Below are 10,767 nucleotides of genomic sequence, written 5' to 3' on the forward strand. Positions count from 1 at the left end.
AGGGCGGCTTCGTGCTCCGCTCGCACCGGGGCCGCCCCGTGCGATGTGGAGCCGCCGCCGCCCCGAGGCCCCCTCCGCGGCGGCCGCGCTCCCCGCTCTGACGCGCGCTCCCTTCTCCCCGCAGGGGTGTGAACACCTTTTCCCCCGAGGGGAGGCTCTTCCAGGTGGAGTACGCCATCGAGGCCATCAAGGTACGGCGAGCGCGGCGGCYGCGCTGCCCTCCCGACGCCCCTCGCCACCGGGAAGCCTCTGCCTGGCCGGGAACGCAGAGACGAGGGGCGCAAAGAGCCCTCCCGGACCCAGAAACAGGGCAAACCCGCCCAGCGGGGACGCGCCGTGTCAATGTGGGCTCTGTTTTTTCTCTAGTAAAGCAGGATTTGGCCAATTTCCAAGGGGAATACGCAAGCCTGGGCAGAGCTGCCTGCTGGGCCGGGTGCTGTTCTTGCACGTGCCTTTTGGCAGCTCTCTGCTGGCCTCAAGCAAGCGGCCGTTACCCCGAGAGCTGGGCCGCAGCTCTGCTCCCCGCAGCTCCTTTCTCCTGTCTTGTAGCTCCCGAGGAGTTCGCACCTCGGCAGGGGGAAGCAGGACAGCATTGCCTACAGTAACCGACCCCATAAACCAACATGATCCAAAAATGCGGCTCTCAGAGATGCTTCTCTCCCCTTTCCTGAGCTAACGCAGCGCGGCTTTCTRGTCCCTCCGTGTTAGAAATACGGAGGCTCCTAGAAAACAGAGCAGCCTTTTTCTCATTAATACCTTATATATATACACATACACATATATATTTTAAGCTTGCTGCTGTTGTAGCTTGGAGAGTTGGTCACGTTTTGCTCAGGTGAATTTTAAAACCTGATGCTAAAGGCGAGAGAGCCYATGAGCCAAGTAACCTACATCTGCAGGGCTGATGGGCTCTTTTGGGGCATTAAGTGTTCAAATAAAAGTTGAGGATTTTTTTTTATGTCCCTGAGCACTTGGGACTTCATTGGGAGCAGGATAAAACCCGAGGAAAAGGGATCTAGAGGCTTTTAATGTGAGAGGTGAGGCAGAAAAGCTGGAAACGGGCCTGTTTGGCTTGGGAGGAGGGTCGCTAGCTCCATTCTCCCTGTAGTCATGATCTTCACTGGGACACTGCTTAAAYACAGAGGCTAAAGAAACAGTGCTGCTGCTGCTGAAGCTGTGGACAGCTCCTAAATGGATGATGCCGCTGTGCTGTTTAGTCAAACACCTCCGCGAAAGCAGCAGTCTGGCGTCTTTCCGGCTTTGCTCTTTCTCCAGACCAGGTGCCAAGGCCACCAACGCAAACGCTGCAGCTTTCCCGGCACCCTGGGTGTGCTGCCTGGGGTCTTAGGGGGAGCTGTTATTGCTGTGTGATRGATTTATTAAAAACAGACACCTGAAATGACGTGAGGATCCCATTGTCACACGAGGTTTGTGCTCAGCTGGGTGCTTGAAGGGTGGCAGCCCTTGGGCAACGTCTGGAAACCGCCTGTAGCTGCAACTGGAAGCTTCTTCCCTGCTTTTTGGTGCTTTTTCCCTGCAGCCTCAGCTCTCTTCTGAAGTAGCGATTGTCACCTCAAAAGCAGCATGTGTGTTTGTGTGTAAAACCCTCCTGTCACACCTGTAAATTCTGAGGAAGAGGCTTGGAAGAAAAAGAGCTAACTAGAAGAAAGAGGCTAATGCACAAGTAGAGATACAGGCAGGACTATGTCTGTTGTGCAAAGTCTGACTTTAAAATTTCGTTGTTGTCTTGCCAAATAGATTATTTTGAATTCATAAAACTTTAATCTGTAGAAATTGACATCTCTCAGAGGGGAGATTAATAATTAACAGCAGCGTTGCCGCGTGCTGATGAACTCAGGAAAGATGCGTGGTTTGACCTCTCCAGCTTCCTGGTTCCAGCTCTAACACATTTCTATTCAGTTTGGTTTGCAAAACGACCCGGGTTTATTACACCCAGCAGCTTTGCACAGGTTATGTAATGCTGGCCTCCAAAACAAGCCCCTAGGAATAACGTGGTGTGGTGCCAAACACCTCAGTGCCGTGGTCGCCGTGCGGCGCCTGTAACTGTGCGGTTGTTCCTAGCTTGGTTCCACGGCCATCGGGATCCAGACCTCGGAGGGCGTTTGCCTGGCTGTGGAGAAGAGAATCACCTCCCCGCTTATGGAGCCCAGCAGCATCGAGAAGATTGTAGAAATAGATTCCCACATAGGTAAGAAGCGCCTTTTTTGGTAGGTTGGGGATGTATTTAATAAAGTGCTGTGCCCTAAAAGGTTCAGAAATTGTATTTCAGGACCAGCCTTTCCTGTAGGCAGCCCTGCCGAGATAAGAGGGAGCGCTGGACCCTCCCTGTGAGCACCAGGTTCTGCTCCCTGCTTTTCCAGGCTCCAGGCCAGTGGGACATAGTTCCAGGAGCAGGAAGCGGCAGCTGAGCCCCGCCACCCCCTTGTATGACCTCCCTTCTGAAAGCTTATCCCAAGTTTAGATCTGGGAGGACAGGGAATTACTGCAATGTAAAGGCTTGACTCCAGGCCAGCTCCTGCTGCAGCACTAATGTTAGCCTGTACCCCCTGCGCCGGGAGGGGGCCCGGGAAGGGGCTCATTACCAAATAGGTCAATTAAAGAGCAGGAGACCTCCGAAACCCTCGTGCTGATGGTGTGAGTCATGGAGGCTSGGGAGCGCCTGAGGAATCTAATGCCCTCCTCCTGTTTGATGGGAGTTTGGGGTTTGATGCAGCCCTGCCCTTCTCATGGCAGGTGAGAGGGTCCCCCTGGGTGCGCAGTAACGTTTCTGCTCGTGTTGGACAGTGCATCCAGCAAGTGAGGAATGCTCACTTGCAATCCATGCCCTTTAATTAGCCCTGCTCCCTAAACTTGGGTTTAGCCACAACCATAACATTGTGCAGCCGCTGCCTCGCTCTGCTAGGCCACCTCTGAGCTGGCCTTTCTCCAACCTGCTCCTAACCCCTAGCTGGGGGCCGTGCAGCTGGTCCCCACAGGACAGGGTGGGTAAGTTGCCTTTGGTTGGGATTCTGCCTGAGGCTTCTCCTGGAAGACTTCAAGTGTCTCCTTCAACTCACTTGGATCTGGGATGGATGGGAGCCGTGGCTGGAAAAATTCAGGTCTCTCTCTGTCCTTCAGTTTTGTGCCCACTCCWGTGGGTGCAGTTCGAGGTGCTGAAGTGCAGCCTCGTGCTGCTCAGTAAATCCCTTGTGCTCCCATGCTTCCCAGCTGCCATCCTTACAGCATCACCATGCGTTCCCGCTTTCCTTTAGAGCTGTCACGGAATGAGACATATACGAACATTCCGTATTTCCCAGTGGGTTTGGGGAAGTCTGGGCAAGGGCAGTGTGAGGGAAGCCAATTAGATGACTCATGATTTCCMTCTTGGTGTTCCAGGGTGTGCCATGAGTGGCTTAATAGCTGATGCAAAGACTTTAATTGATAAAGCAAGAGTGGAGACTCAGGTAAGACTTGGCATTTCTCTTCCCTAAGCAATAGCACCAAGTCCTAGGGGCATCTCGGGTCTCTGACACAGGAAGAAAAGGAACCAGTTTGCAGTGGGMAGTGCCTGGGGAGCCTGGCTTCCCTTATGGGCTTTTACAGAACAAACACATGGGTTCTCCTATATATTTTTTCCTCTCTTTAGCAGTGAGCATTTGGTAGGAATCTTAGGTCAGGTTCTCCAGAGCTGGAGCAAGCTCTTAAGACTGGCAGTTGCGGCAAATGGGGAAGATCATGTGTGGCCAACTTAGTTTTGACAAAAGACTGTCTTGGTGATATTTTCATCCCCTTAAAATTATTCCTTTCCTCAGGTATTCAAAGGTCTCAGGTACAAATCYATGCCTTAGAGCAAAGACCTTTCCTGTGGGACTTTCCTGCCTGTTGGCACCTTTCCTAGCTCTAAAGAATCAAGTAATTCTGTCCCTTCAGAAGAGGGATCCTGGGCTGTTGGGACAAAGTGCTCTGGCCTTGTTGGTGTCTCAAAGCCAAGGTGTCTCAGCTAGCATCTCTGCGCGAGSTTCTCAACCTGTTCTGCACTTCCCTCTTTTCAGTGCTTTTTATCTGGTGCTTGAGCCYTGTCAGAGGAGGGGGCTGGAATTAAGTTGTCTTGAAGCCTGTGTGGGCATCAKCTAGGCTGCTGTGTGAATATCTGACCAGGTGGCGTCAGTTTARGGGACAGAAATGATCATTCCCATGTTTTATTTTCCCGCAGAATCACTGGTTCACCTACAACGAAAGCATGACCGTGGAGAGCGTGACCCAGGCCGTGTCCAACCTCGCGCTGCAGTTYGGGGAGGAGGATGCGGACCCTGGCGCCATGGTGCGTAGCGGGGGTGCCCGGGCCACGTCCTGCCGCCTGTCCCCTGTCACCTCTCCCTTTGTCACCCGTCCTGCCTGACGTGTTGCCTGCTCTCTGTTGCAGTCTCGTCCCTTTGGCGTCGCGCTGCTGTTCGGAGGAGTTGATGAGAAAGGACCGCAGCTGTAAGTCCARCTCTCTTGCCACCTCTAGGAAGGGGCAAGAGCTTTAAACTGGGAAATTTCTCAGGCGGTTTTCGAATAACTTGATTTGGGGATTTATTATTAATTTACATACACCAAATACTTGGGGCTTATCCCATTATGTACCTGCCRTGACTGTTATTGCTTTTAAACCCACACAGGTTGCTGCGGGTTGCGGCAGCATGAGCACGACAGCCTGCTCGGGGTTGCCCAGGCTGTCCCATCTTCAGTGAATCCTCACTGCTTTCTCTTTAGGTGGCCTCCTAGGCAGGAGAGAGGAGTCAAAGCTCTGCTTCTCCCTAGTTTATTCTTACCTTTCTGCAGAGGGCTAGCAGAGCCGCTGGTAACATAATATGTGGAGCCTGCTGTAACATTCCTCGGGGAGGCGGCGGAGCGCTTGTAACCTGAACTCGGCCTCTCCTGCACATGGAAACGGCCCCGCAGAGCCAGCCCAATAAGGTCTCCCAGTGCTCTGCCTCCCAGGAATAGCAGTGACAGCTCGCTGGGTTTTAAAAGGGGGGAAAAAGAAAATAAGATTTTTTTTTCCCGTTAGGAGAACGGAGAGCAATGTCAGGAGTATACAGCCCTCCTAGCTTACGTGTTTGGGTCTGCAGGTGCCTTTTGACATGTTGGCACTCTTCAAATCACGTTCTCCTCCTCTAAATGCCAGCAGGAGAGACCCGCTGCGCTAGTCACAGCGGTCCCTTGAGGCCACTGTGGGTAATGAAGGAGGCTCCAGGCTGCGAGCGGCGGCTCCGAGCTCTGCTCGCCAAGGAGCCCTTGTTCTTCCCCAGCTTCGAGCTGTGCAGGGAGCTCCGTGGGGCTGCTGTGGATCTTTGGAAAAGCCCTTGCGCAGTCACGGCGTAAAATGGGGACATGTTTGCTGCTCGCTCACCTGCCTGTGTCCCGGCAGGTTTCACATGGACCCGTCGGGGACCTTTGTTCAGTGCGATGCCAGAGCGATCGGGTCGGCCTCGGAAGGCGCGCAGAGCTCTCTGCAAGAGGTTTACCATAAGGTAAAAGCTGGAGTGAGCTCGACATCGTGCGAGGCACAGAGCCCTAGAGATGGGGATCCACTATTCCCTTACCCCAAAATGATTCCTAAGGCTTTTCTTGAGCACGTCGCGATTGGGTTTGGCCTTTGGCACTCGACGCAGTGATTAGATGTCAGCGTTTAGTTGTTCGGTCGAGGACCTTTATGCTAAGGAGGACTAGCAGCAGCTTCCCACTGGGCTGCAACTGCAGAGCTGGTTTCGTGGAATATGAGACTGGCGCCCGAGATGCCAGTACCCCCCTCTGGTGGGTGATAATTAAGTCCATGTCAAGAAGTACTCTATAAATAAAAGATCGCTATATGGACACTGTCAGCATCAGAGCTCAGTATGGATGAAGCCTGGAGCGTATGGAGCTAAAGCAGGTGGCTTTGGTTCACTGTGCTCAAAGCAGAACGCTTGTGCCGCAGGTCGCTGTCCTATTTAAGAGTCCATAAAGGAACTTTCTTCCTACCACAAGGGGGGGAACCGTCAGTTCTGCGTCGTTAGAAGTCAAACACTGTAATGAAAAGCATAATTAATGSTGTTGAGTCTCTTGAAGTCTTCCAGCTCAATAACCTAATTTCTTAGGCAGAATGGGCTCAATTCTGCGCTCTGTGATCATTAACCATCCTCCAAGTGCAAACGTACTGCAAACACAGTGATTGCCGCTGCGAATGTTGCACAGCCTCTAGCTCCAGTTCCCCCTCGTGCAGGGATTTACATTATTGCAGCCTGAAGCCTCCTGCCAGGAGGAGTCYGCCTTACTCGGGGGCTGCTTTATAAACAGTAACTGCTGAGGGGCAATAAACCCTCGCATCCTGGTGCTGGCAGCAAGGTTTGTGTGGTCAAGATTAACGGGTCTTAAGCTTTGTAAAATGTTGCCCAGAAGCAGAAAGTCACCAGCTTTGCAATTGTCACTGTCTGGCCTGAATRGCGTGCTTTGATCTCTTGTTGATACTGTAGAGAACCTGATAAGCTTTTAAATTTGCTGCCAACGGCAGCTTAAAGGATTTGAGAAGCACAGGAGTAAGAGCAGCAGCTTCGGGAGTCACAGGGGTAACAACACAACAAGTATTTGTGCGAGCACTAACAATACAGCTACTGCGCTCTTTGTTTTACAGTCAATGACGCTCAAAGAAGCCATCAAGTCTTCCCTTGTCATCCTGAAACAAGTTATGGAGGAGAAACTGAATGCAACCAACATCGAGGTAACCCGTTTGTGACAGCTYGTACGATGCACGGTGGCTTTTGGCTCGCGGATGTCTGAGATAAAATGGAATTCTTGCTTTTGTCTCGCTCCGGAGGTTCCCACCTGGGCTAGCCCGGGAATGGCCGCACCAGCAGCTCCGTGTGGCTCCCTGGATTGGGCCAGGGATCCGTGGGCCTGTGGGATCCGTGGGCCTGTGCTCGCTATTGGCCTTACGTGGGCCCAGTGGGCAGGGWGAACCTGTGGTGCCAGCAGGACTGCTTGTATTTTTTTTATTTCCCCCACCTCTGGCTTTGGCCATTCTTTTTTTCCCCCCCTGGTATTTGTAATAGTAGAAGGAATGAAAATTATCCAGCTTCGGCACTTGCTATATTCAGTCTGGGATGAGGGCCAACAATCCGCTGGGAGAAGGAGCGGAGAGGCGAAGCCTGGTGGTGCTTCCAGGAACGAACGTGTCTCGCTGACCGCCCGCTCGCCTGGCCCGGCATGCAGCTCCGGGACATCCCGGGAATCTCCCGGAGCGCATAGCTCTACCTGTCCCCTTCAGCCTCCATCCAAAGAGTCTTAACCCCCCTTTTGAGGGAGTAAAGGTTAGAAACCCATTGAGATTGTTAGTTATAATGGAAGATGAACGAGCTGATGTGTAGTGTTTGCTTCTATTTCTGGCAGGTTATGAGACACTAGACCTTTTCAAATCATGTCATTCTGACTGCCGAGCTGCTGTTCTTCCCCTCTTCTCCCATTCCTTTCCTCTGAGACCCGGGGACCCTTTTCCTGAAGAGTCTAAAGGTCCATACACCCACAAACACGCCTCTTAATTAAACCCTGCTGCTGGGAATCCTCTTTGTGACCAAGTGACCCCATTTATGGGGAAAGAGGAGCAGCCGGCCAAAACTCGAGGTGCTCTCTGCAATCAATACCAGCCTGCTGAAATCTGCTGCTGCTGCAGATACGCTCCCGTCACGCACAGCTCGGCTCTCTCTTGATCACCTTAAGGTCCCTTCTGGAAGACTGGTAGTACAGTGTGAAGAAACAGAGTAACATGTACAGTATCCTTATGTCATGTCCCCTTTTAACTGGGCTTAACTGTGCTTGGCAAAGCTCTGAACGAATTGAGGAATCGTCTCGGGGTTAAGCATGAGGAGAATGTGTTGAGGATTAAAAGGTCTCTGTTGACTCAAGTCCACCCTACTCGTTGAAAGTGAGTGAAAGCTACTTCTACCTGAAGTAGCTCCTCTTGCTTTCCAGCCTTTAAGAAGTACGTGGAGCTCCGCTTTACTCCAGTTGCTTCCCTCTCCTGTGTGGGTTTTTCCATTTAGCAGGAAAAAGAAAGGTCCTGGGAAAGTCTTGGCAGCAAACTTTGGGAGCCTTAAGCAACRCTGCACTTCTAATGAACTTAATGGATTCTCCATTCAGCCTGGCTTGTAAGGGAGTGGTTGAGTAAAGCCTTGGTCCATGAGGAGAAAGGAAGTGCACAGGAAGAGCAGACCTGGAAGAGCTGCTTAGGCAACATCTCCAAGATTTGCTTTGGGTGGTTGATGCCAGGTGTTGAAGGCTCACGGCTCATTTTGGACCTAGTATCTTTGGCCCAGACTCGCACAAATCCCGTGCAGGTGTCGGCAGTGGAGATGTGCAGCATCCAGGCTGGTTCCTGCACCTTCTGGCTCTCCTGCTGCTCTTGTGGGCTTTCGTGCCCAGTGAGGTGTGAGCTAAGGTCCCACCTACATTCCTGCCCCGCTGCTGGAATTCTTCAAGTGCCTCTTGTTCCGCTGCTCGCCCTGTGACGCGTTTCGGCTCCCTGTCCTGGCCAAGGGGCACGGCAGCCTGTTCTGTCCCCCAGCTCTGTCCTTTGGGCTTTGCCTTCTAAGAGACCTTTCCAGCTCCTGGCCTGCTTGCACAGGGCATCAGGTGGGCCATGGTAGGGACAGACTTGCTTATTTGTCAGCGTTGGATGACCAAAGCGCTTCCAGGCATCTTTTTTCCCCTGCCTTAATATCCCCAAGCTAATTCCCAATCCCCTTGGAGCGTTTTGCTTTGTCCCTTCAAGCAAGGAGAACAAGGTGCAACAGGACTTGTGCCCATCGTTCCTGCGGAACAGGAGGGCTCCTCGGGGGCAGCTCCTGCGGGAGGCAGCGACCTCTGCACCGAGGAGCCCCCTTCCCAACGCTTGTCAGGAGCGACTTTACGGGTCTCTCCTCGCCRCCAGCAAAGGCAGAGCCCGGGAGCTCTTCCCTGCTGCTGCTCTGAGGAGAGGAGTCAATTAAAAGCTATTTCAGCAGCAGGCAGCTATTTTGGGGAATCAAAGAGCGTGTTACAGGGTGCAGTGATCTTGCTGGGCTGGCAGATCAGGCGGGCCGGAGCAACAGCTGCTCCGTCTGCGGGACTCCTGCCCCTGCTGCCGSCCCGCGCGCGCCGGCACCCTTAACCCCTTGCTCTTTCTCTTGCAGCTTGCCACGGTGGAGCCGGGCATGAAGTTCCACATGTACACGAAAGAGGAGCTTGAAGAGGTCATCAAGGATATCTGAAAAGGAGAGGGACTCCCCCAAAGGCTCATTCCCCAGTCGAAGTGAACTGACACTCGGTTCCTTCCAGTACCTGTGATTTTATTTCCAGCAGCATCTGTACTTGCTCTTCTTAGAAGGCTCTTAAGGTTTTTTTACAGTTTCTGTACATAACTGATCTCTACAATAAGAGGAAATGAGAATAAATCATTTTGTTACTCTATCTTGGGTTCCTCGTAACGGAGGTGTGAGGTGGGGAAGGGCTCAACTGCTGAGGGAAAAGCAGGGGAGGCCAAAGCTGCTGCTGAAGTCGCTGCAGGGCGAGACCGCGTGTGCCAGGGCGGCCGTGGGCTCTGGGGCTCTCGGCGCCCTTCCAGCTGCGGCTGCCCGGGCCGGTCGCAGGTCTCCCTCTCGTGGAGAACGTGGCTCATATCCCGCCGGGACGTAGAGCCTTGAATGGGAGTCTTGAAATAAATGAGACTTTGAGGTCTGCTCCTACCTGAAGCAAACATGGTGCTTGTGTTTCCTTCGGCGTGGGAGCTTGGAATTAGGTGCAATGACTGTGGCATAGAGCAGCGCTCCCCGAGGGGGCAATAGCTCTGCGGTTGAGGACAGCCYCTTACCTGGTGACGGGGGCAAGTGTCACTTAATTTTGAAACTGTTCTCCTTCCACCCAGCGACCTTTTGCTCACATGTTTAATGGGCCCTGTTGCTTTTGTTTCTAGTTACCCCCACGGGAAGCTTTGTCCTGGAAATAGCCCCAAGTACTGAAAACTGGTGCTGAGAAKAGAGACCTAAGCGGAGAGCAGCCGAGTCCCTTCCTGCAGAATCACCATGGGGTTGGTCAGGTTGGTCAGCGCAGCTGCCGCGACGGCTGCGCCTGGCGGGAGAAGTTGCAGCTTCATCCTGAACAAAACAAGACTCTTCCGTGAAAGGAGAGATCCTGCTGCAGGGATCGCCTCCTAAGCGGGGATGCTTTCCAGAAATTGAGAACTTTCTCCTCAATTCAGAGGTAGGAATTGACTGCCGGCCTCCAGCAGGCGCTTTGCTGCAAAGCCAAACAGTTGCAGGCTGACACAACCCATCGCAGCTGCTTTGTAGCATGGAAATGCCATTATTTTACCCCTCTTCTGCTGTTGCTGAATGCTTTCAGAGGCTGGAAGGCAGCTGGATCTTGGACACCATCTATCTCCATCACTCTTTGTGCTGCGAGGGTCGCCCTCTTGTTGGAGAGAGCTCAGTTTAGTGGCACTAGTTGAACGCAGCACCTACATCCGTAGGTGAGGGAATACATGAAGTCCGTGGTGGGCTCTGCCCCTCGGTGAGACTCCCTGAAGCCTTCAAACGAGTCCTTCCACTTTCCCTGCACTCGGTGCCCTGGAACTGCCATCCCGGCTCCCTCTCCGTGCCCGTCATCCCTCAGGAAGGTGGGAAGCCGGGAGGTGAGCAAGCCCCAGGGTGGAGCTCGCTTGCCTGGAATATTTAACATGCTGGAGATGCTATCTGGGCTGCTGCCCTAATAAAC

General features: G+C 53.0%; 2 protein-coding genes across 2 annotated transcripts in view; one reads left to right on the forward strand and one right to left on the reverse strand.

The window, feature by feature from the left end:
• The window catches only part of SYPL2 (synaptophysin like 2), a 5,361-nt gene extending 5,183 nt beyond the window's left edge, over positions 1-178 (reverse strand). The window contains exon 1 of the mRNA XM_026036072.1: positions 137-178. Within this exon, the coding sequence (XP_025891857.1) occupies positions 137-178 (42 nt within the window). The remainder of the gene's footprint in view (positions 1-136) is intronic.
• PSMA5 (proteasome subunit alpha 5) lies at positions 103-9,465 on the forward strand. Its single transcript, XM_026036110.1, has 8 exons — positions 103-191; positions 2,083-2,209; positions 3,397-3,464; positions 4,214-4,321; positions 4,424-4,482; positions 5,414-5,516; positions 6,656-6,742; positions 9,189-9,465. The coding sequence occupies exons 2-8, from the start codon at positions 2,161-2,163 to the stop codon at positions 9,264-9,266; spliced, it is 552 nt and encodes a 183-aa protein (XP_025891895.1). The 5' UTR covers positions 103-191; positions 2,083-2,160; the 3' UTR covers positions 9,267-9,465.
• The last annotated feature ends 1,302 nt before the right edge of the window (positions 9,466-10,767 follow it).

The sequence above is a fragment of the Nothoprocta perdicaria genome, unplaced genomic scaffold (assembly GCF_003342845.1).
Source record: "Nothoprocta perdicaria isolate Ctin4 unplaced genomic scaffold, notPer1 scaffold_170, whole genome shotgun sequence".
Taxonomy (NCBI): domain Eukaryota; kingdom Metazoa; phylum Chordata; class Aves; order Tinamiformes; family Tinamidae; genus Nothoprocta; species Nothoprocta perdicaria.